Source organism: Lissotriton vulgaris, unplaced genomic scaffold, assembly GCF_964263255.1.
Source record: "Lissotriton vulgaris unplaced genomic scaffold, aLisVul1.2 SCAFFOLD_227, whole genome shotgun sequence".
NCBI classification, from domain to species: Eukaryota; Metazoa; Chordata; class Amphibia; order Caudata; family Salamandridae; genus Lissotriton; species Lissotriton vulgaris.
In genome coordinates this window covers 1,648,830-1,674,920 of record NW_028242055.1, presented here as the reverse complement: position 1 = coordinate 1,674,920, position 26,091 = coordinate 1,648,830, and the positions used below count along the sequence as shown (strand labels likewise).

The 26,091-nt window shown below is 54.9% G+C and overlaps 1 protein-coding gene across 1 annotated transcript in view; it reads right to left on the bottom strand.

The window, feature by feature from the left end:
• LOC147669081 (uncharacterized) overlaps positions 1-26,091 on the bottom strand; it is a 198,223-nt gene that overhangs the window by 11,466 nt on the left and 160,666 nt on the right. The window contains exon 6 of the mRNA XM_086948245.1: positions 17,077-17,520. Within this exon, the coding sequence (XP_086804371.1) occupies positions 17,077-17,520 (444 nt within the window). The remainder of the gene's footprint in view (positions 1-17,076; positions 17,521-26,091) is intronic.

Genomic DNA, 26,091 nt, shown 5'->3' with positions numbered 1-26,091 from the left:
TGGAGGTGCGCAGAGTGGGGGAACGTCTGATGTTCACAAGGAGCTCGTTCCAGGTCTTGAGGCTCTTCCTGGAGGTGTGCAGGGTCGGGCAGCGTCTGATGTCGATCGAGAGCTCGTTCCAGGTCTTGAGGCTCTTCCTGAAGGCGTGCAGGGTCGGGAGCGTCTGATGTCGACTGGGAGCTCGTTCCAGGTCTTGAGGGTCTTCCTGAAGGTGTGCAGAGTGGGGGAGCGTCTGATGTCGACTGGGAGCTCGTTCCAGGTCTTGAGGCTCTTCCCGAAGGTGCGCAGAGTGGGGGAGCGTCTGATGTGGACTGGGAGCTCGTTCCAGGTCTTGAGGCTCTTCCTGAAGGTGTGCAGAGCAGGGGAGCGTCTGATGTCGACTGGGAGCTCGTTCCAGGTCTTGAGGCTCTCCCTGAAGGTGAGCTGAGTAGGGGAGCATCTGATGTCGACTGGGAGCTCGTTCCAGGTCTTGAGACTCTTCCTGAAGGTGTGCAGAGCAGGGGAGCGTCTGATGTTGACTGGGAGCTCGTTCCAGGTCTTGAGGCTCTTCCTGAAGGTGTGCAGAGTGGGGGAACGTCTGATGTTCACAGGGAGCTCGTTCCAGGTCTTGAGGCTCTTCTTGAAGGTGTGCAGAGTGGGGGAGCGTCTGATGTTGACTGGGAGCTCGTTCCAGGTCTTGAGGCTCTTCCTGAAGGTGTGCAGAGTGGGGGAGCGTCTGATGTCGATCGGGAGCTCGTTCCAGCTCTTGAGGCTCTTCCTGAAGGGGTGCAAAGTGGGGGAGCCACTGATGTTGACTGGGAGCTCGTTCCAGGTCTTGAGGCTCTTCCTGAAGGGCTGCAGAGTGGGGGAGCCACTGATGTTGACTGGGAGCTCGTTCCAGGTCTTGAGTCTCTTCCTGGAGGTGCGCAGAGTGGGGGAGCGTCTGATGTGGACTGGGAGCTCGTTCCAGGTCTTGAGTCTCTTCATGAAGGGGTGCAGGGTTGGGGTGCGTCTGATGTTGACTGGGAGCTCGTTCCAGGTCTTGAGGCTCTTCCTGAATGGCTGCAGAGTCGGGGAGCGTCTGATGTTGAGAGGGAGCTTGTTCCAGGTCTTGAGGCTCTTCCTGAAGGTGCGTAGAGTGGGGGAGCATCTGATGTTGACTGGGAGCTCGTTTCAGGTCTTGAGGCTATTCCTGAAGGGGGTGCAGGGTGGGGGAATGTCTGATGTTGATTGGAAGCTCGTTCCAGGTTTTGAGGCTCTTCCTGGAGGTGCGCAGAGTGGGGGAACGTCTGATGTTCACAGGGAGCTCGTTCCAGGTCTTGAGGCTCTTCCTGAAGGTGTGCAGAGTGGGGGAACGTCTGATGTTCACAGGGAGCTCGTTCCAGGTCTTGAGGCTCTTCCTGGAGGTGTGCAGGGTCGGGGAGCGTCTGATGTCGACTGGGAGCTCGTTCCAGGTCTTGAGGCTCTTCCTGAAGGCGTGCAGGGTCGGGAGCGTCTGATGTTGAGAGGGAGCTCGTTCCAGGTCTTGAGGCTCTTCCTGAAGGTGTGCAGAGTAGGGGAGCGTCTGATGTTGACTGGGAGCTCGTTCCAGGTCTTGAGGCTCTTCCTGGAGGTGCGCAGAGTGGGGGAACGTCTGATGTTCACAGGGAGCTCGTTCCAGGTCTTGAGGCTCTTCCTGAAGGTGTGCAGAGTAGGGGAGCGTCTGATGTCGACTGGGAGCTCGTTCCAGGTCTTGAGGCTCTTCCTGAAGGCGTGCAGGGTCGGGAGCGTCTGATGTTGAGAGGGAGCTCGTTCCAGGTCTTGAGGCTCTTCCTGAAGGCGTGCAGGGTCGGGGAGCGTCTGATGTTGACTGGGAGCTCGTTCCAGGTCTTGAGGCTCTTCCTGAAGGAGTGCAGAGTGGGGGAGCGTCTGATGTCGACTGGGAGCTCGTTCCAGGTCTTGAGGCTCTTCCTGAAGGTGTGCAGAGTGGGGGAGCGTCTGATGTTGACTGGGAGCTCGTTCCAGGTCTTGAGGCTCTTCCTGAAGGTGTGCAGAGTAGGGGAGCGTCTGATGTTGACTGGGAGCTCGTTCCAGGTCTTGAGGCTCTTCCTGAAGGCGTGCAGGGTCGGGAGCGTCTGATGTTGACTGGGAGCTCGTTCCAGGTCTTGAGGCTCTTCCTGAAGGTGTGCAGAGTGGGGGAGCGTCTGATGTCGACTGGGAGCTCGTTCCAGGTCTTGAGGCTCTTCCTGAAGGTGTGCAGAGTGGGGGAGCGTCTGATGTTGACTGGGAGCTCGTTCCAGGTCTTGAGGCTCTTCCTGAAGGTGTGCAGAGTAGGGGAGCGTCTGATGTCGACTGGGAGCTCGTTCCAGGTCTTGAGGCTCTTCCTGAAGGCGAGCAGAGTGGGGGAGCGTCTGATGTTGACTGGGAGCTCGTTCCAGGTCTTGAGGCTCTTCCTGAAGGTGTGCAGAGTAGGGGAGCGTCTGATGTCGACTGGGAGCTCGTTCCAGGTCTTGAGGCTCTTCCTGAAGGCGTGCAGGGTCGGGAGCGTCTGATGTTGAGAGGGAGCTCGTTCCAGGTCTTGAGGCTCTTCCTGAAGGCGTGCAGGGTCGGGAGCGTCTGATGTTGAGAGGGAGCTCGTTCCAGGTCTTGAGGCTCTTCCTGAAGGTGTGCAGAGTGGGGGAGCGTCTGATGTTGACTGGGAGCTCGTTCCAGGTCTTGAGGCTCTTCCTGGAGGTGCGCAGAGTGGGGGAACGTCTGATGTTCACAGGGAGCTCGTTCCAGGTCTTGAGGCTCTTCCTGAAGGTGTGCAGAGTAGGGGAGCGTCTGATGTTGACTGGGAGCTCGTTCCAGGTCTTGAGGCTCTTCCTGAAGGTGTGCAGTGTGGGGGAACGTCTGATGTTGACTGAGAGCTCATTCCAGGTCTTGAGGCTCTTCCTGAAGGTGCGCAGGGTCGGGGAACGTCTGATGTTGATTGGGAGCTCGTTCCAGGTCTTGAGGCTCTTCCTGAAGGTGTGCAGTGTAGGGGAGCGTCTGATGTTGACTGGGAGCTCGTTCCAGGTCTTGAGGCTCTTCCTGAAGGTGCGCAGAGTGGGGGAATGTCTGATGTCGACTGGGAGCTCGTTCCAGGCCTTGGTTGTGATGTAGGGGAAGGCTCTTCCACCTCCCATGTTTCTATGGGTGCATGGGGTCTCTGCCAGGGCGAGGTAGGTGGAGCGAGGGTTCCTCTTGGGCACGTGGAAGGAGACTCTCTTGTTGAGGTATTTGGGTCCAATGTTGTGGAGGGATTTGTAGGCGTGGATGAGTAGCTTGAAGGTTACTCTCTTCTCGACGGTGAGCCAGTGGAGGTCTCATAGGTGCCGGGCCATGGGCTTGTGTCATGGGGCACCGAGGACGCAGTGTTTTGGATGGTTTGGAGCTTAAGTAGCGGGGTTCTGTTGATTCCAGCGTAGAGAGTGTTACCTTAGTCCAGTCTGCTGGTTATAAGTGTGTAGGTGACAGTTTTTCTGCATTTTGGGGGATCCACTTGAAGGTCTTTTTCAGAATGCGGAGGAGTTAAAGCAGGTGGAGACAACGGCATTGGTCTGGTGGGTCATGGTGAGGGAGGAGTCTATAATGATGCAGAGGTTCCAGGTGTGGTCTGTCGGGGTAGGTTGGTTTCCAAGGGCAGAAGGCCACCATAAGCTGTCCCACGCAGTGGGGGAGGGTCCAAGGACGCAGACCTCGGTCTGCTCGAAGATCAGTTTTAGCCAGCTGTCACTCATCTAGGCTGCGACGTCTTTCATTCCTTCTTGGAAGCGGAGTCTGTTGTCTTTGGGGTTCTTCGTGAGAGAGAGGATGAGCTGGGTGTCATTGGCGTAAGATACTATGCTGAACCCATGCTGTCTTGGCTGTTCTTATGCACTTATGGTATTCATTCATGGCGTTCCTGTAGTTGTTCTGGTCTTTGGTGGTTTTCCTGTTCTGCTAGAATTTCTCAAAGCAACTACAGGAGCGTCTGGCTTCTTGGAGGTTGGTGGTGAACCAGGCGGCCTTCAGAGGCATTCTTTTACGAGGTGGCGGAGTGGTGCATGCTTGTCAGCGCAGCAGGAGATCCTCCGGTGTAGTTCTTTGGCTGCGGAGTTGGTGTCGGTCGTGGCGGAGGGGGGAGGAGGGTGAGGTTGAGGTATTCCTCCTTGACCTTGCTACAGTTCCTGTGTGGTTGGCGCGGGCTGGTTTTGGTGCGATGGTGGTGTTGAGGGGCTGCGTGGTGTGGCTGAAGTGGAGGTTTGTCTCTCCTGCGAAGATGGGTTTAAGGGTGTGTCTGGCACTGTGGGTGGGGATGGTGACAAGCTGCTTCAGTCCGAGGTTTGAGAGGTTGGCAAGGAGGGTGGTGGAGTCTGGGTCGCTGCGGTTGTCGAGGTGGAAGTTCAGATTTCTGATTAGAATTTAGTACATGGAGACAATGGTGTGGGGTGCGATGAGGTCGGCAATGGTGGGGGTGGAAGAGGCGTGAGGCCCAGGGGGCCTGTAGACGAGGTTCCTGTGCAGCATGGTTCTGGGGGTGATTTGGATCTGGAAGTGGAGGTGCCCTGTGTTGGAGATGGGGTCGTTCGTGCTGGAGGTGCTCTTGTGTGAAATGGCGAGCCTCCTCCTGGGTGGTGGGGGTGGTCCTTTCTTTGGATCTTGTATCCATTGGGGATGGCAGTGGCAATGTTGGGGGTGGAGGTGGCGTTGGTCCATGTTTCCATGAAGAAGGCAACATCTGGAGAAAGGTTGTCAAGCAGGTCCCAGGTTTCAGTGACATGTCCGTGGAGGGAGCGCACATTGAGGATTATGCAAGTCCGGGCTTCGGTGGTGCTACAATCAGTCACGGGTTCAGTGGTCGTGGCAGGGCTGTTTTTGTTGAAGGATTATTGGCAGTTTTGCCAAAAGAACTGGCCGTGGGTGGTTGTTAGGGGTGGTCGGATTTGACCTCATTCATAAGTGTTCAATATAGATTCCTCAGGGCTACGTAGAATGCTCATTTCTGCAAACCTTCTTTTGCCCCTGTGAGCCTTTTGTGACCTTCCCTAAACCTCTTACAGGGTAATGCCATGGTATTTGGAGATGCTCCCTAGGTAGCTGAAAAGGGAAGCTCACCCGCGAATCATTGCTTGGCTTACTGTTTGGTTAGTGACCACGCCCCCTCTACTCAGCGTTCTGCTCCGTGAGGTTCCCGTAGTGTCCTGAGATCCTGCTTTGTCCTATCGATCCCGTTTGTGCTCTTTTCCGGCTCCTGAGGTTTTTGCCCTTGTGTCACGGTATTTCTGTTCCTGTTCTGGGTTCTACCTGTTGTTTGTTCCTCCCGCCCTGCTCCGCTACCTTCCTTCTCGGCACGCCCTTCCCCTGTGCCTAGATCCCCCTTCCGCCTTGATTCCCCGTCTGCCCGTCTGCCCTCCTCTCGGTTGTCAGTTCCTTGCTGGCGATTCAGCTCTGGTGTATTTCTCCGCGGTCACTGTTGTGATCGTAGGGGTTCTGTGTATGTGTGTTTTTTGCGCTCCACTCCGTCTTGAGTTTACGAGTGGAGCGCGGCTGGTCTATCACGTCTTGTTACATGTACGCCCACTCTGCTCTGCTCTAGTCGGACGGGGCGTGTTTATTGTCCGTGTTCTATGTTGTTTGTTTCCTCACTCCGCTCTGTCTTAAGCTTATGAGCCGGAAGTGGGGATTGTCTGTGTTATATGTTTGTTTCTCACTCCACGCTGTCTTAAGTTTATGCGCTGGAAGTGAGAATTTCTGTATCACTTTGTCTTTAGCTTTATAAGTGATACCATTGTTATCAGCTGCGTTGGTGGCCCCAGTCCTGCTCTGTCTTCAGTTTATGAGCAGGACTGGATTTGGGTGCATTCTGCCTTGGAGATGTCATTGCTAGTTGTCACCCAGGTTTTCTTCTGTACCTCCTGGTTCTCGCCTGGACTGCTAGCTTAACACTCACCTGGTGAGGTAAGTGGAATGTTATGTTGAACACTTGTGTATCCGCCCTGTAAACTACTGGTGAGGTTAGTATTGTTGTACATTTATTTTTCAGTCATCTCCTGCCATCAAGACTGCAGCTACGTCACTTTGCTGGGGGAGAGTGGTATACTCCCTGGGAAAATTGCCCCCACACTTTCTGGTAGCAGCTGACTTGGAGCGAAGTTATCTCTTCTCGCTTGGGTCGTTGTTGTCTGGAAGTGTGTGGGACATTCATCTTTGCTCCTGTGGATGAACAGCCTCCTCTACCGAGGGGGATCCTTGACAGTGGTGTTCGGCGTCGATCTCGGGCAGTTGTTGTTTCTTCTGGGGTTGAGTGTGAGGAGGTCAGCGGAGTTGTAGCGGTGGGGGGTGATAGATCCAGGGTCCCTGGTGCTGGCCGCGGTCAGGTTGTGTGTTGGACAGGCCACATGAAGGGCCCGCTCCCCCTCTGCCCGACCAGGCCCGAGCCCGGTCCCTCAAGTGTCACACACCACCACTTCACGTTTTCCGTCCCCTCCGGGACCCCTGCCTCTGGACATATCGACCTCGTGGGCCCGATCCTGGCCCGCGCACCCAACCTGGGCGCCATCTTGGACACTACACCACGAGGCCGCGTGGCCTCCGATCGACCCTAACCCTGGGCCTGGCCAGGCCTCAGACATCCCGGCACCACCATCCACCCAGGAGGTGAGCGGACTACTTGGCAGGTCAATGGGAGAAAGAGGTGTCGATGGCTCTCCCCCGCCAGGTACCGCTCGCCCCCGACCTCCCCGGGCGCTGGCTCCACCCCCCTGCTGGGTGTCTGGACTCCCTCATCCCGGACCCCCCGACCTCCAAGTGCGAGGGTCCGGACATCAAAGGGCACCAGCCCTATAACTGAGGCAGCTCCAGGGCAGGAAGGCAGTTGTATCCTGGAGTCGAGAGACGCAGAGAAGAACTCATCCTTGACGGACTACTGGCGCTGCCGTAGCTCTGCCTTGCGAACTATCGTCCTGCCTGCTGGCGCTGCCGCAACCTTCGTAACCTTCATCGTCGTCGGGACCTGCTGGCGTGGCCGCGGACCGTTTGTAAACTACCATCTTCATCGGGACCTGCTGGCTCCGCCGCGGACCGTCGCTTCCTTCATCCATCTCGGGACCTGCTGGCTCCGCCGCGGCCCGACCATCTAGAACACCGAGCTCGAGGATTGAGAGCTATTTCATCTATTGGTAACAAGACTGTCCCGCTACCCTTTTCCCAATCCAGAGACTAGAATCGAGGGGACCCCGGAGTCCAGACCTCCTTGTATCATTTTACCGTACTTGAAGAAATGCTTATAAAGTATCGTTGAACCTTATCCTTGTGTGGTGTACGTCTGTGGGGGGGAAGTTACTTGTCTGTACGATCGCTGGAGACGGCTATCCCCGGAGACCTCTCCCCTTATCCTCGGCCGACCCTCCCAGTCCGTCTAACATTGGTGGCGCGATCCGAATCACCGCATAATCGTACAGAGAGTAGCTCACCCCACGACGAAATCACAACCAAAGAAAGCGGATCCACCGAGAAATTTCAGATGGAGAAATTGGAAGAATACAGCCATCGTGAATTAAAACAATTCTGCATCGAACTAGGTATCGCTACCACCGGTCTAAGTACCAAAGACGATTTCAAGCAGGCCCTGGAGTCCTGGGCAGAAACCGGGGCCGTCAGACCCCCGGACCAAAATATCGCAGCAGTAGAAAAAGACACTACGGCCCCCGAGGAGCGAAGAACGGGTCTCTCGCAAGACGAGATCCAGGAACGAGAAAGAACACGACTACATGAACTAGAAATGGCCCGGCTCAAAATGGATGGTGAACTTAAGTTGGCCGAACAGAAACTGAGCTTAGAGCATCTACGTCTCCGAGAAGAAAGAGAGGAAAAACAGAGACAAAGGGAGCTTGAGGAAAAAAGACTGGCATATGAACACGAGCGCAAATTAGCGGAGATAGACTTACGCAAGCAGAACAAAGAATTAGGGGCGCCCGAGCAACCCCGCACCCCAGGGACAACAGATAAGAAGGTACACATCCCCAAGGATGTCGTTCGAGAATACTTCCGAGAGGACGACATCCAGCAATGGTTCAAGGCCTACGAAATCGCTATGACCGCCCACCGGATCGATCGAAGCGACTGGGGAGCCGGTCTATGGGGGAGATTCCTCAATGAGGGCCGCGATGCCCTGCTACAGCTCCCGGACCATCTGATGACCTCCTATGACCACATGAAAGCTGCCCTCCTCACCCGCTATGGGCTCACACCCGAGATGTACCGTCAGAGGTTCCGAGACTGCACCCGCATCCCGGGTACAACTTGGGTGGACTACGTGAACTATTTTAGCCGAGCCTTCGAGGGCTGGATCAAAGGAAGCAATGTCACAACTTACGAACAACTCTTCAATCTCATGGTGTGGGAGCATCTATCAAACAATTGCTTCATTGAGCTCCGGCAGCACCTCCTCAACAGCAAATTGACTGATCCACGGCAGCTCGCAGCCGAGGCTGACCGGTGGGAAATCACCAGAGTGGGCCGAAATGGATCCTATGAACAGAACCGGAACAACCACGGTCAGCACCGTCCCCGAGGAGGAGGAGGGGGCCAAGGACGAGGAAGAGACAACGCTCCGGCCGCCCCCGCTACCAGCACCACCCCCCCGGCCAACCGGGGCAGCACCCCGGCACGACCGGGATACAGAGCCAATGTCACGTGTCACCGATGCCAACGAGTCGGCCACTATGCAAACGACCCAAATTGCCCACAGTACCAGAGCCCAAGACCCCGCCAGGTGGCTGCTGCTGCCCTGGGGGAAGAACAGATTTCCGAGGAGCAGGAAGAATATGAGCAAGAGCATCAAGAATGGGAGCCAGCCGCCATGGCTCTAGCATGCTTAGGGGGGAAAGACATGGTCCCGCGGGTCCCCCTACCCGCTAACACCCGGAAGTATAGCCAATGGGTGAGCATCAATGGACGCCAGGCCGAAGCCCTCTGTGACACCGGGGCCAGTGTAACAGCCGTCCGCTGTCACCTGGTGACCCCAGAACAGTTCCTACCAAACATTCTCTGCCCTGTCCGTTCAGCCGATAACTCGGAGAGTCTGTGTCGGATGGCCTGCGTCCCTTTCGAATGGGGAGGGGTCTCCGGCATGTTGAAGGTGACGGTCCGAGATGATGCCCCCGTAGACTGCCTCCTGGGAAATGACCTTGAAAGCTCTCCGTGGGCAGCCGTAGAACGAAGAGAACACCTGGGGATGTTAGGCATCCCGGACTGGGCGTGCGTCACCACCCGGTCCATGGCCGCCCGTGCCAATCCCCGACCCGAGGAACCCGAATGGCCGGCGCCTCCTCCCCCGGTCGCTCCAGTCGAAGACACCGATCGTGCCGTCCCCCCAGAACCAGCTCAACCTCCGGACCTCGCTGGCCTCGACCAGTGGCATCAAGAGGGGGGGCCCACACAGGAGCAGTTTCGCCAAGAGCAGAAGACCTGTCCCTCCCTCGAGGGACTCCGCCAGCAAGCCCTCGCCCAGAGCGCAGGGGATACCCCCGGAACACATTGGATCTATTGGGACAATGATCTGCTATACAGTGAACAAAGGATCGCGGAGTTGGGGACCAGCCGAGTGCTAGTGGTGCCCCTCCGTTTTAGAGACTTCTTGCTAAATCTGGCCCACGATGTCCCCCTGGCTGGACACCTGGGTCAGGATAAAACTTACAGTCGCCTAGTGACCCACTTCTTCTGGCCTAAAATGAGGAATGATGTACTCCAGCATTGCCGATCTTGCCCCACGTGCCAAGCCAGTGGAAAGAGCGGCCGCAAACTAAAAGCCCCCCTGCAACCATTTCCAGTGGTCACCACCCCGTTCGAGAGGGTCGGGATAGACATTGTGGGGCCCCTGGACCCCCGTACAGCACAAGGACATCGGTTCATCCTGGTACTGGTGGACCACGCCACCCGCTACCCCGAGGCTGTTCCCCTGCGAACTGTGACAGCCCCGGTAGTCGGCCGGGCCCTGATGGGGATCTTCTCCCGGGTGGGCTTCCCCCGAGAAGTCGTCAGCGACAGAGGCACGAACTTTATTTCCAAATATATGAAGTCCCTCTGGCAACAGTGTGGGGTCACCTACCGATTCACGACCCCCTATCACCCTCAAGGAAACGGACTCGTTGAGCGGTTCAACCGCACGCTCAAAGGGATGATTGGGGGGTTGGAAGAGCCCCTCCGTCGCCAGTGGGATGTGCTGCTGCCGTGCCTCCTCTTCGCATATCGAGAGGTCCCCCAGAAGTCCCTCGGCTTCAGCCCGTTTGAACTCTTGTATGGACACCCGGTACGGGGGCCGCTCAGTCTAGTCAAGGAAGGCTGGGAGATGCCCCCTCTAAAGAACCCTCCAGATGTCTTCAAATACCTCCTAACCCTCCGCAACCAGACCCGACGGTTCAGAGAGCTGGCGAAAGCAAACTTGGAGGCCAGTCAAGAGGACATGAAAAAGTGGTATGACCAAAATGCCTCCTCCATCGAATTTGAACCCGGCCAACAAGTATGGGTGATGTCCCCCACCGAACCCTGCGCCCTGCAAGACAAGTGGACGGGGCCCTTCAACGTAGTCGAGCGCAAGGGCCCTGTCACCTATCTCATCGACATGGAATCTTCACGGAACCCCCTCCGGGTCCTCCACGCTAATAGGCTGAAACCCCATTTCGTGCGTTCAGAACTCAGCCTCCTGATGGCCACAGACAATGGAGCCGAAGAAGACTCCGAACCCCTCCCTGACCTCCTACGGACTCGGGAGAAAGACGGCTCCGTGGACGGGGTCCGACTCTCGGAGGCCCTCACCCTGGAACAACGCCTAGAATGTCGAGACCTTCTGTTGCAGTTCGCCAGCCTGTTTTCCCTCACCCCAGGTGTCACCTCCTGGTGTGTGCACGACGTGGACACGGGGGACAGCCCCCCTATCCGTCACCGGGCGTACCGCGTACCAGATCGGGTACGGGCCTGCATCCAGGAAGAAGTAACCAAAATGCTCACGCTCGGGGTCATTGAGCCCTCAGACAGCCCCTGGGCCAGCCCAGTAGTACTGGTCCCCAAAGCAGCCACTCCCGGCACCACACCGGAACTCCGGTTCTGCGTCGACTACCGGGGATTGAATGCGGTCACCAGAACAGACGCGCACCCCATCCCCCGGGCAGACGAACTAATCGACCGCATGGGAGCTGCCCGCTACCTCAGCATTTTCGACCTGACGGCGGGCTACTGGCAGATCGGCCTCACACCCCGGGCCCAAGAACGATCTGCATTTTCCACTCCTGACGGCCATTATCATTTCAAGGTCATGCCCTTCGGCATGAAGAATGCCCCAGCAACGTTTCAGCGACTCGTTAATCAGGTCTTGGCCGGGCTCGAAGGATTCAGCGCCGCCTACCTAGACGACATCGCTGTATACAGCCACCACTGGTCCGACCACCTCCACCACCTCCGAGCGGTGCTACAGGCCCTTCAGCGAGCCGGCCTCACGATCAAGGCCAGCAAATGCCAGATTGGTCAGGGGTCCGTAACCTACCTCGGACACCAGGTGGGAAGCGGCCTGGTGGCCCCTCTGCAGCTCAAGATCGCCGCCATCCAGTCCTGGCAGCCCCCCATCACCCAGACCGAGGTACGCGCCTTCCTGGGACTCACGGGCTATTACCGACGGTTCGTGAAGGACTATGGTAGCATAGTGGGGCCCCTCACAGAACTCACATCCAAAAATCAACCAAAGAAGGTCAACTGGACCCCAGATTGTCAAACAGCCTTCGAACAACTGAAGGCCGCCATGTGCTCCGCCCCTGTGCTCCAGGCCCCCGACTACAGCCGGGAATTCGTCGTCCAGACGGATGCCTCCGACCACGGCATTGGGGCGGTCCTGTCTCAAGTGAACCCTGAAGGCCTGGATCAGCCAGTGGCCTTCATCAGCAGGCGACTCCTACCTCGAGAACAACGCTGGAGCACCATCGAGAGGGAGGCCTTCGCCGTGGTATGGGCCCTCAAAAAGCTCCGGCCCTATCTCTTTGGCACACACTTCCGGGTACAGACCGACCATCGACCCCTGCAGTGGCTGATGCAGATGCGGGGGGAGAACCCAAAACTACTACGTTGGTCCATCTCCCTACAAGGGATGGACTTCACTGTGGAACATCGGCCTGGGCCAGATCACCCCAACGCGGATGGCCTGTCATGCTTTTTCCGCCTCGACGAGGAGAATCCCCAAGAGGATGGGTGACTCTCCCCGCCTTCAGCTGGGGGGGACGCATGTTGGACAGGCCACATGAAGGGCCCGCTCCCCCTCTGCCCGACCAGGCCCGAGCCCGGTCCCTCAAGTGTCACACACCACCACTTAACGTTTTCCGTCCCCTCCGGGACCCCTGCCTCTGGACATATCGACCTCGTGGGCCCGATCCTGGCCCGCGCACCCAACCTGGGCGCCATCTTGGACACTACACCACGAGGCCGCGTGGCCTCCGATCGACCCTAACCCTGGGCCTGGCCAGGCCTCAGACATCCCGGCACCACCATCCACCCAGGAGGTGAGCGGACTACTTGGCAGGTCAATGGGAGAAAGAGGTGTTGATGGCTCTCCCCCGCCAGGTACCGCTCGCCCCCGACCTCCCCGGGCGCTGGCTCCACCCCCCTGCTGGGTGTCTGGACTCCCTCATCCCGGACCCCCCGACCTCCAAGTGCGAGGGTCCGGACATCAAAGGGCACCAGCCCTATAACTGAGGCAGCTCCAGGGCAGGAAGGCAGTTGTATCCTGGAGTCGAGAGACGCAGAGAAGAACTCATCCTTGACGGACTACTGGCGCTGCCGTAGCTCTGCCTTGCGAACTATCGTCCTGCCTGCTGGCGCTGCCGCAACCTTCGTAACCTTCATCGTCCTCGGGACCTGCTGGCGTGGCCGCGGACCGTTTGTAAACTACCATCTTCATCGGGACCTGCTGGCTCCGCCGCGGACCGTCGCTTCCTTCATCCATCTCGGGACCTGCTGGCTCCGCCGCGGCCCGACCATCTAGAACGCCGAGCTCGAGGATTGAGAGCTATTTCATCTATTGGTAACAAGACTGTCCCGCTACCCTTTTCCCAATCCAGAGACTAGAATCGAGGGGACCCCGGAGTCCAGACCTCCTTGTATCATTTTACCGTACTTGAAGAAATGCTTCTAAAGTATCGTTGAACCTTATCCTTGTGTGGTGTACGTCTGTGGGGGGGAAGTTACTTGTCTGTACAATCGCTGGAGACGGCTCTCCCCGGAGACCTCTCCCCTTATCCTCGGCCGACCCTCCCGGTCCGTCTAACATTGTGGATGAGTGTGACCCATCTGGTTTGGGGAAATGATGACCTCATGTTGGGCTTAACCTCTTCCTCCTAATCCTTTACTAGCGATGTACCCAAGTTGGCATTGACCAAGCGTTGTCTCGCGTCCCTTCTTAGACCTATTAAAGGTCCTCTGGCCCTTGTGCTCTATGCCATCTCTGGTCGCAAGAGACTGGTTGTTGTTCTTAACGAACAATGCCTTTGTAAATCACGTGTTTTGCACAATTTATTCTTGCAGCCGTGTTTTTAAAATTAAATTGTTTACTTGCCTGTACCCACGTTTCCAGTCCGTCACGGCTGCCTGGTGCCGGTTGCATGGAGGAACGCACCAGGCTCACTCCCTCTGTCCTCCCGACCACAATCACTTCCTGTTGGTTGGAGGGCAGCTTGGCAGTATTTTGGCAGATATAAAACATAATGCTTTCCCGAACGCGCAGCGGACGCGCGCAGCGGGCGCGCCAAAGGCAAGCCCATCAGCGCCCGTTTGCGGCCGGCCAGGGGCCACTCCCTATGCCCAATTTTATAGATATTCCTCTAATGACTTAAAATTGTGGCAGGGTAAATACAAAATTAACGGGAATACCAAACCGAGCCTTGAACAGGCGGAAATCTTTATACCAAGACATGATTTCGCAGAATTAATCCTAGAACCCTCCCCCCCATGAAGTTATCCCGGTTCATTTCTTCCCCCTCCATGGGTCGGAAACCTATAGGACTCAAAGTTTACTATTTAAACACCCGATCCTTGGTGAAATTCCAAGCTGAAATTTTACTACTCCTGCAATCAGAAAATCCTGATATCCTCCTCTTAACTGAAACCTGGTTGACTGATGATTGTGCCCCATTTTAGCGGCTATTCCGGATGGCTATTACATCCTTCAAGCTAATCGGTCCACGGGGAAAGTTGGAGGTGGGGTTGCTGCAATTATCAGTAAAGATCATCAATTTACACGTTTAGAAGCCCCTGGTCTGCCTGCTATTGACTTCTTGATTTTAAAATTTGATTCACCTCAGTTATCGTTTATTTGCACCCTTTTTCATAGACCCCTGGGGAACATGCCCACTTTTCCTCAGGCGCTGTGAGAAATGATATCTCACTTCATCATCAACCATGCCAGGATTATTTTCATCGGGGATTTTAATGATTGTCCTAGCGATAATTAAGAAAGCCCTAGTTCAAGGGAATTTGTCGATCGGCTCTCTGGGATGAATTGCTCTTCGCATGTCAGGGACGCCACCCATATAAAAGGGCACACCCTAGATCAAGTCTGGACCTCCAATATGGAGATCTCCACTCCTTTGATAACTCCATGTGCTTGGTCTGACCACCATTTGATTAGATTCACTCTTCGATGTACTCCTCATAGTCATATTGATGGAACCGCGCACAGCCACTTTGCGTGGATTTGAATGTCTTAAAAAATATGGAGTAACGTGATACAGCGTAAATCATTGTGTTGTATTACTCTGCTCTGGGTAGGCGTTCCATGGGCGTTAAGTGGGTGTTCCATGGGCGTTCCATGGGCGTTCCATGGGCGTTCCATGGGCGTTAAGTGGGTGTTCCATGGGCGTTACAGTGGGCGTTTCATGGGCGTTCATGGGCGTTACAGTGGCCGTTGCATGGGCGTTCATGGGCGTTACAGTGGCCGTTCATGGGCGTTACAGTGGCCGTTGCATGGGCGTTCATGGGCGTTACAGTGGCCGTTCCATGGGCGTTACAGTGGCCGTTGCATGGGCGTTCATGGGCGTTACAGTGGCCGTTCCATGGGCGTTACAGTGGGCGTTCCATGGGGGTTCCATGGGCGTTACAGTGGGCGTTCCATGGGCGTACAATGGGCGTTACAGTGGGTGTTCCATGGGCGTTACAGTGGGCGTTCCATGGGCGTTCCAGTGGGCGTTCCATGGGCATTACAGTGACTGTTCCATGGGTGTTACAGTGGGTGTTCCATGGGCGTTCCATGGGCGTTACAGTGGGCATTCCATGGGCGTTACAGTGGGTGTTCCATGGGCGTTCCGTGGGCGTTCCATGGGCGTTACAGTGGGTGTTCCATGGGCGTTCCATGGGCGTTCCATGGGCGTTACAGTGGGTGTTCAATGGGCGTTACAGTGGGTGTTTCATGGGCTTTACAGTGGGCGTTCCATGGGCGTTCCATGGGCGTTACAGTGGGCATTCCATGGGCGTTACAGTGGGTGTTCCATGGGCGTTCCGTGGGCGTTCCATGGGCGTTACAGTGGCCGTTCCATGGGCGTTACAGTGGCCGTTGCATGGGCATTCATGGGCGTTACAGTGGCCGTTCCATGGGCGTTACAGTGGGCGTTCCATGGGGGTTCCATGGGCGTTACAGTGGGCGTTCCATGGGCGTTACAGTGGCCGTTCCATGGGCGTACAATGGGCGTTACAGTGGGTGTTCCATGGGCGTTCCATGGGCGTTCCATGGGCGTTACAGTGGGCGTTCCATGGGCATTACAGTGACTGTTCCATGGGTGTTACAGTGGGTGTTCCATGGGCGTTCCATGGGCGTTACAGTGGGCATTCCATGGGCGTTACAGTGGGTGTTCCATGGGCGTTACAGTGGGTGTTCCATGGGCGTTCCGTGGGCGTTCCATGGGCGTTACAGTGGGTGTTCCATAGGCGTTCCATGGGCGTTCCATGGGCGTTACAGTGGGTGTTCCATGGGCGTTACAGTGGGTGTTTCATGGGCTTTACAGTGGGCGTTCCATGGGCGTTCCATGGGCGTTACAGTGGGTGTTTCATGGGCTTTACAGTGGGCGTTCCATGGGCTTTCCATGGGTGTTACAGTGGGCGTTCCATGGGCATTACAGTGACTGTTCCATGGGTGTTACAGTGGGTGTTCCATGGGCGTTCCATGGGCGTTCCATGGGCGTTACAGTGGGCATTCCATGGGCGTTACAGTGGGTGTTCCATGGGCGTTCCGTGGGCGTTACAGTGGGTGTTCCATGGGCGTTCCATGGGCGTTCCATGGGCGTTACAGTGGGTGTTCCATGGGCGTTACAGTGGGTGTTTCATGGGCTTTACAGTGGGCGTTCCATGGGCGTTCCATGGGCGTTACAGTGGGTGTTTCATGGGCTTTACAGTGGGCGTTCCATGGGCTTTCCATGGGCGTTCCATGGGTGTTACAGTGAGTGTTCCTATGCAATTCCCATGGTTTTTGTAGCATTCCTAGATTTACCAAGCGTGGGAAACCTGAGAATGCACCAACAATATACTCCTTCCCAGGCTAAGTGTAACGAGGAGAAATATATTTATATTTTCTTGTTACTTCCTTTTTCTGGAAAAAGGAAAAAGCCTCCACTGTCTGTTTTTGTCCAGGAAGGTGTCCCTTCCTGCCCAAATCCATTCCTGCCTACAACCCAAGCACCCTTACACCCTGCATTGGTACTCGACTGCCAAAACGGCACCAGCGCAAGGGAAAAGGACAGCAATGTGCTGCATTGGATAAACACAGTGCATGCATTCCCTTTCCCTGTGGCGAAGGGCAGCACGGCATTATGCCTTTCTGTGCTGCCCTGCACCACAAAACTTGTAAATATGGCCCGAAGTGAAACCCCAGGAGCCAGGTCTCACAAACCTCTCACATAATCTCAACAAGGGCACACAATCGTACTGCACGTTCATTTAATATAATGATTCAGATATAGCTCCTTATCGGCTACAGTGTAATAAAGAGAGGAGGGAGGAGAGAGGGAGTGACCCTTCACTAGGGGGATCTCCGGAGACTTTTAGGGTACTTCAAGTCACTGCAGTGTGTGAAGTGAGGAGAACGTTTACCTGTGTGAGGGCTCTCTTTCTGCTCAGGCGCAGGCTCTCTCCTGGAAAGCTCCTCTCCTGCTTCACATGTCTGCTCCTCCTGTGCTGGGTCAGTGGGAGGTTCATCCCGGGGAGGCTTGTCCTGTGCTGGGTCAGTGGGGGGTTCATCCCGGGGAGACTTGTCCTGTGCTGGGTCAGTGGGAGGTTTATCCCAGGGAGGATCCTCCTGTGCAGGTTCAGTGGGGGGTTTATCCCAGGGACGCTTGCCCTCTTTGGTTTGGCCAGAGTGCGGGGGGTCCTCTGGCACTGGCAGCAGCTTCTCTTCTCCTCCAGGTGAACTCTTCAGATATACAAAGCTCCCCTCACTCAGGTTTAGAGGCGCACCGCCATGTCCTCCAGTTGCAACCAGGCGAGAAACCGATGCTGAAGAACCAGAGAGGGACAGAAAGGAGAGAAGCCAAGCCACTGTGGAGATAAAGGAAGAAACACCATCATGAGAGGGATGAGAAGGAGGAGGCGGGGCGTGGAAATGAGTGGGACAAAAACACCAACCTCATCAATTACAGACTCACTACACACCTACCTTTCCTTCGATCTTACAGAAGTGCATGCAAATCAAGACAAAGAGGAAATGTACCAAAATATGATGCAACACAGTGGCATGAAACGGAGGGAGTAGAACAGCGCCATATTTACTAAGATATGGGTCGGTTTTTGTGGCTCCTGCACTGGTGCACTTTAGTCTGCCATGCACCATCGTGCACCATTGTGCAAGGGTTTGTGAATTCTTTTAAGATTAGGTTTTTGTCCCGGAAGGGGACCTTTCTAATACACAAACTATTCTTTACGTTTTTTCCACTGTATGTCACTCGACTCTACACCACTCGACTCTAAGTCGCTACAGTCTGCACTATTCCACCCTATGGTACTCCACTCTACGACTCTCCAATGTACGCTTGTGACAGGGTGTACCAGCCTGATGAAGCAGGGAAGAACATATGGGAATGGTGGGCTGCCACCGATGACTTACCCCCTCTTATCCCATTTCAGCAGGAACCCTGGGGAACACAAAACCAAACTTTATTAGGCGCTGAGGAAGAACAAAGTGCGGGCGCCTTTAACTGGAGCTTCACATATGATGAGACTCCCATCACAAGAGGAGGATTCCCGGAAGGAAGAGGGCGGTGTGTATCCCGAGGAGGAAGAAGTCGTGAGGAGGAGAACGAGTGGCAGAAACTGGAGACTGGAAGAAGGAGGAGACGGCGAGGAGACGAGGTCGGGACCTGGAACCAGCACGGAAACGCCTGGAGGCCAACGACCCCACGAGTCGCCCTGCCATGTTCCCAGGGGAGGAACGTGGCTTGAACAGGTACGGGGTAAGGTGGCGGGCTGGGTTGGACGAAAGGAACGCCCGACTGTGTAAACCTGTGCTCCTCTCCCTATATACGAGCTCATTGTATATACTAAACTTTGTATATACTCGCTGTTGTCCTTTACACCCCCATGTGCACTGCCATTCACGTTCGTCGAGAGTTTTACACAGTGCACTCTGGGAGATATAGTTTTCCTCATTCCCCTGGTCCCTGGTTTAGGTTTAAGACTGTAGGACGGTAGTCCTGATTCTTTTTTTCTTTATTTGTTTTGTTTTGGGTTCCGGCCCTATTGATACGGAGACCTCAAGACTCGGAAGAAAAGATTCGCCATGTCCAGGAGAAGTTCAGTATACCCTCCCCCGTATCTACAAACAGGGAGAACAAGACGGATCCCGCAGCCTTTGCTAGAGAAAGACTATCTAGTAGAAGTAAAAAAGTGTTGGGTAAAATAAAACCCTTGTTGAAACGATTTGGTCTACCTTCTGATTTGGCCACCCGCCACAAAGCTCACCACTGTTACACACTGTACGACTTGCCACTCTATGACATGACACTCCACTCTACTGTACAACAAATCACTCCTCTCCATGCCATTTCACTATACTCCACTTCACTCTTCTCTATTCCATGCAACTTCACTCTACTCTATTCTATGCCATTCAACTGTATGTCACTCAACTCTATGCCTCTCCACTCTACGCCCCACCACTGTAACACACTGTACGATACTGTAGAACTTGCCACTCTATGCCACTCCACTCTAAGTAGCTACACTCTACACTTTTGCACTCTATGGCACTTCATTCTACGACTCTGCACTCTACGCCCCACCACTGTAACACACCGTATGACTTGCCACTCTATGACATGGCATTCCACTCTAATGTACAACACATCACTCCACTCCATGCCATTTCACTATACCGCATTTCACTCTACACTTCTTCACTCCACGCCACTCTATGCCATTCAACTCTACGTGTCTCAAATCATCTCTACTCTACTCTATGCCACCCCACTCTGTGCCACTCCACTTTCCACTCCTTTACTCCACGCCACTACACTCTATGCCACTCTGCTGTATTCCACTCCACTCCACGCCACTCCACTCCATGCCTCTCTGCTGTATTCCACTCCACTCTATGCCATTCCACTCTACTCTACTTTAGTCTACACTATTCCAATTCACGTGACTCGACTACTCTCAACTTGACCATATGCCACTCCTCTCTATGTCACTCAGCTCTCTGCCCCGCCTCTCTATGCCACTCAGTTCTCCACCCCTCCTCTCTGTGCCACTCAGCCCCATCTCTCTATGCCACTCAGCTCTCCGCCCCTCCTCTCTATGTCACTCAGGTCTCTGCCCCTCCTCTCTATGCCACTCACCTCTCCACCCCTCCTCTCTATGCCACTCAGCTCTCTGCCCCTCCTCTCTATGCCACTCAGCTCTACACGTCCACTCTATGCTGGTCCACTTTACGCCAATTGACTCCACTATACGCCACTCCACTATACAACTCTCCACTCTATGCAAAGACACATTACACCTTGACACTGTACGACACAATACTCTACAAACAACATTCTACGACATGACACTGTACACCACTGCACTATATGCCACACCACTCTATGCCACTCCCCTCTATGACACTTTGCTCCACTCTACAACTCTTCACGCTACCAAACTCTACTTAAGTGTTTTTATTTGATTTTACTGCTTTTAAATACTTCTGACAATTGGACACATTTGCTTTGTTGCACAATTGCGGGAATTGCACAAAGGCTAACTTCAAGTGAGGAGGGAGCAGTTAAAAAAATCTATTTTGCATATTGAGTATCACTGTGGCCATTTTGCTTTGTATGGGACTGCTAGAGCCAACATTTTGGTTATTGCGCACTCTTGAGTCATCTGTATTCAAAGTACCATGCGGTGCTGATGTGCCACCAGTGCACCAATGGCACGCCAAAGACAAGCCTTTTTGTACCGCTGTCTGCACCCATCAGCATCACGAAAGTGACCAGCAACAGCCACAATGCTCAGGATGCCCAAGAAGGTAACTTTGGGCTATGCTGTAGCCCTGAACCATTGGTTAGTTTAGTCCACGCATGGAATCAAAGCCCCTATCCCCTACTGCCTTCACTGATTACTCCTGCTCACAGGGTGGTTTTAACGTTAATCTCACATCCCATAGTAACAACAAGCATTGGCATAGTCAATAGGTCTCGCATTTGGGACCTTATAAGTCTTTAGTTATCCAGCACAATATCCTTGGTGCAAAACATCAAGTGTTGCATGGCTAAACACTAATAAGCTCCCAAAGGCAAGACCTTTTGGCTATGCCAATGCTTGTTTTGAGTGAGTGGCTAGTGCAGGTATGCGACTGTGAGGTAGAGATGCTGCGGGTGCTTTTACAGGAGCCCCTGTGACATTGTGCCTCTTCAAAATGTATCTTGGGTCTAGTGTAATACTTCTAGACCCAATTCCCGTCTTCTCGCACCTAATGCATCCTTAAATGTCCCATGTACTGCTGGGGCTGATACTGCTATTACCCTTACCCTCCAGTGACACTTATCTGTCACAGGTGGTGGTGATGGACGTTGTGGTGGTGGATGTTGTGGTGGTGGTGGACATGGTGGTGGTGGTGGATGTGGTGGTGGTGGTAGACATGCTGATTGGGGAAGTGGTGTGGTGGTGGTGGTGGACGTGGTGGTGGTGGACATGGTGGTGGATGTGGTGGTGGAGGGTGTGGTGGTGGTGGTGGATGTGTTGGTGGAAGATATGGTGGTGGTGGACATGGCAGTGATGGACGTGGTGGTGGTGGACGTGGTGGTGGAGGATGCAGTGGTGGTGGTTTTGGTGGCAGTGGTGGATGTGTTGGTGGTGGATGTGGTGGTGGTGGATGTGGTGGTGGATGTGGTGGTGGTGGATGTGTTGGTGGTGGACGTGGTGGTGGTGGTGGATATGGTGGTGATGGATATGATGGTGGACATGGTGGTTGTGGTGGATGTGGTGGCGGTGGGCGTGGTGGCGGTGGGCGTGGTGGTGGTGGACATGTAGTGGTGATGAACGTGTTGGTGGTGGATGTGGTGGTGGACGTGGTGGATGTGGTGGTGGTGGATGTGGTGGCATAGTGGTGGACATGGTGTTGGTGGACTTGGTGGTGGTAGTGGATGTGGTGGTGGTGGATGTGGTGGTGGTGGACGTGGTGGTGGATGTGGTGGTGGTGGACATGGTGAAGGTGGACGTGGAGGATGTGGTGGTGGTGGATGTGGAGGTGGTAGACATGGTGGTGGTGGACATGGATGTGGTGGTGGTGGACGTGGTGGGGGATGTGGTGGTGGTGGACGTGGTGTTGGTGGACATGGTGGTGGATGTGGTGGTGGTTGACATGGTGGTAGTGGACATGGTGGTGGTGGACGTGGTGGTGGTGGTGGATGTGGTGGTGGTGGAGGATGTGGTGGAGGACATGGTGGTGGTGGTGGACGCGGTGGTGGATGTGGTTGTGGATGTGGTGGTGGATGTGCTGGTGGACATGGTGGTGGACGTGGTGGTGGTGAATGTGGTTGTGGTGGATGTGGTGGTATTGGTGGTGGTTGTGGACATGGTGGCAGTGGACTTGGTGGTGGATGAGGTAGACATGGTGGTGGTGGACGTGGTGATGCTGGAGAATGTGGTGGTGGATGATGTGGTGGTGGTTGTGGTGGTGGTGGATGTGGTGGTGGTGGACGTGGTGGTGGTGGATGTGGTGGTGGTGAACATGTTGGTGGATATGGTGGTGGTGGATATGATGGCGGACATGGTGGTGGTGGACATGGTGGTGGAGGTGGTGGTGGATGAGGTGGTGGTGGATGTGGTGGCGGTGGATGTGGTGGTGGTGGACATGGTGGTGGTGGACATGATGGTGGTGGAAGTGTGGTGGTGATGAACATGTTTGTGTTGGACATTGTGGTGGATGTGATGGTGATGGATGTGATGGTGGTGGACATGGTGGTGGTGGACATGGTGGTGGTGGACGTGGTGGTGGACGTGTTGGTGGTGGACTTGGTGGTGGTAGTGGATGTGGTGGGGGTGGATGTGATGGTGGTGGATGTGGTGGTGGATATGGTGGTGGTGGATGTGGTGGTGGTGGACATGGAGGTGGTGGACGTGGTGTATGTGGTGATGGTGGTGGATGTGGTGGTGGTGGTGGTGGATGTGGTGGTGGACGTGGTGGTGGTGGATGTGGTGGTGGTGGACATGGTGGTGGTGGACATGGTGGTGGATGTGGTGGTGGTGGACATGGTGGTAATGGTTGTGTATGTGGTGGCGGATGTGGTGGTGGTGACGTAGTGGTGGTGGTGGACATCGATGTGGTGGATTTGGTGGTGGATGTGGTGGTGGTGGAGGATGTGGTGGAGGACATGGTGGTGGTGGTGGACATGGTGGTGGTGGTGGACGTGGTGGTGGTGGACATGGTGGTGGATGTGGTGTTGGACGTGGTGGTGGACGTGGAGGTGGACGTGGTGGTATTGGTGGTGGTTGTGGACATGGTGGTGGACGTGGTGGGCATGGTGGTGGGCATGGTGGTGGATGTGGTAGACATGGTGGTGGTGGACGAGGTGGTGGTGGAGGATGTGGTGGTGGTGGATGATGTGGTGGTGGTGGAGGACGTGGTAGTGGTGGTGGTGGTGGTGGACGTGGTGGTGATTGTGGTGGTGGATGTGGTAGTGGACCTGATGGTGGACGTGGTGGTGGTGGACATAGTGGTGGTGGACATGGTGGTATTGGTGGTGGTTGTGTACATGGTGGTGGTGGTGGACATGGTGGCGGTGGATGTGGTGGTGGATGTTGTGGTGAATGTGGTGATGGATGTGGTGGTGGTGGACATGGTGGTATTGGTGGTGGTGGTGGACATGTTGGTGGACGTGGTGGTGATGGTGGACATGGTGGTGGTGGACATGGTGGTGGTGGATGTGATGTATTGGTGGTGGTTGTGGATTAGGTGGACATGGTGGTGGTGGACATTGTGGTGGTGGACATGGTGGTGGTGGACATAGTGGGGGTGTTTGTGGTGGATGTGGTGGACGTGGTGGATGTGGTGGACATGGTGGCGGTGGACGTGGTGTTGGATGTGGTGGTGGTGGAGGACATGGTGGTGGTGGATATGGTGGTGGATGTGGTGGTTGACATGGTGTTGGTGGACGTGGTGGTAGATCAATCAATCAGAACATTTGTAAAGCGTTCTACTCACCCTTGAGGGTCTCAAGGCGCTGGCGGGGTGGTGAAACTGCCACTGCTTCAATAGCCAGGTCTTGAGGAGTCTTCTGAAGGTTAGCAGGTCCTGGGTCTGCCATAGGAGGATGGGGAGGTATTCCAGGTTATAGCGGCGAGGTGGGAGAACGCTCCGCTGCCGGAGGTCACTCTTCAGATGTGGGGGAGTGTCGCGTGAGCGAGGTCGACGGAGCAGAGCTGACGGTTTGGGGTGTAGAAGCTGAGTCGTCTGTTGAGGTATGCTAGTCTGGTGTTGTGAAGTGCTTTGTGTGCGTGGGTGAGGAGTTTGAAGGTGATCCTCTTGTTGACGAGGAGCTAGTTCAGGTTTCTCAGGTGGGGTGCGAAGTGGATGCGGCAATGGATGTCGAGGATCAGACGTGCAGAGGCGTTTTGAATGCGTTGAAGTCGTTTCAGGAGTTTGACCGAGGCTCCAGCATAGAGGGCATTTCTGTAGTCCAGCCTGCTACTGACGAGGGCCGTTGGTGACCGTTCTTCTTGTTCGGGGGATCCACCTGTAGATCTTGCGGAGCATGCGGAGGGTGTTGACACAGGAGGACTAGATGGCGTTGACCTGTTTTGTCATGGAGAGAGTAGAGTTGAGGATGAATCCAAGGTTGCATACGTGGTTGGTGGGTGTTGGAGCTGTTCCCAGTGTGGTCGGCCACCAAGAGTTGTCCTAGGCCGTGGGTGAATCGAAGGATGACGACTTCTGTCTTGTCCAAGTTTAGCTTCAGTCGGCTGTTCTTCCTCAACTCGGCGACGGTTTTCATCCCTTCGTGGAGGTTGGTTTTGGCAGTGAGTGGGTCCTTGGTATGGGAGAGGATCAGCTGGGTGTTGTTGACGTAGGAGATGTTGTTGAGGTCATGCAGTCGGGTGACGTGGGCGAGCGATGCCATGTAGATGTTGAACAATGTCGGGTTGAGGGATAAGCCCTGGGGTACGCCGCAGATGATCATGGTGGCACCGTGACCTCTCTTACCTCGTGAGAAGCGGTCGCTCCCCACGCTCCCTGCCCGATTGTCATTGCACCTCACACTGCTTGAATTGTGATCTTGGTGTCTGGGTATCGTAGCGCTATCGCTTGCCTGCTATTGCTGCATTGTTTGCCTGCTATTGCTGCCGCATTTGAATTTTGCATATTATCTCATCTCCGATCGCATTTACAGCTAGGAACACTGACCATCCGCATCACAACCAACTCTGATGACACCCTCACAGACGCCGAACACCTTCACTTCCAGAGCCACATCGACCCCAAGACCACACTCAGAGGCACCCTCATCTACAGGCCACGAGGACCCCGCACACAATTCAGCGAAGACATCACTGACTTCATCAGCCCACACGCCCTCCCCTCCGATGACTACATTCTACTGGGAGACCTCAACTTCCACCTGGAAAAGAACAATGACAGCAACACCACCACCCTTCTAGACAACCTCGCAAACCTCGGACTCAAACAACTTGTTGACACCCCCACCCACCTGGCCGGGCACACACTCGACCTAATCTTCACCTCAAGCAAGCACATCTCCTTCAATCACACCACAACTCTCCACTGGACAGACCACAGCTGCGTTCACTTCAAGTACAAAAAAACCACAACCCACAACCACCCACAACCATTACCCCGCAGAAACTGGAACAAAATTACCACCGACCAGCTCCTCACATCGCTTCTCCAAAACCCTCCTGCCAAATCATCGGACCCAAACCAAGCAGACACCGATCTCACACAATGGATCACCCACAGCGCTAACGAATTAGCACCCTTGAAAACCATTCATATCAAGCAAGACAACAAAAAAGACCCATGGTTCAACGAAGACCTTAAGAAATCCAAGAAGACCTGTCGCACCCTAGAGAAAGCCTGGCGAAAAAACCCAACCACTGACAACCTGTCCACCTTCAAGAACGCCACCCGCATACACCACCAACTGATCCGATCCACAAAGAAATCAGCTTTCAAGAATCGACTCGACAACAACGCCCACAACAGCAAGGAACTTTTCAACATCGTCAAAGAGTTTACCAACCCCATTGCCGGCACCAACGACATCACCCCCTCTCAAGACCTCTGCGATTCTCTAGCCTCATTCTTCCACAACAAAATCGCTGACATACACAACAGCTTTGAAAACCAGTCCACACCCCCCTCCTCCGAAATAAAATGCCCTTCCAACAACCTTTACGCCTGGAACCCAATCACCACTGAAGACACCATCCGCTTGATGAACTCCATCCACTCAGGTTCTCCAACCGACCCATGCCCCAATCACATCTTCAACAAAGCAGACTCCACCATCGCACCCCATCTCCGAGACATCATCAACTGCTCCCTCGACTCCGCTACCTTCCCGGAAAGCTGGAAGCATGCCGAACTCAGCGCCGTTCTGAAGAAACCCACAG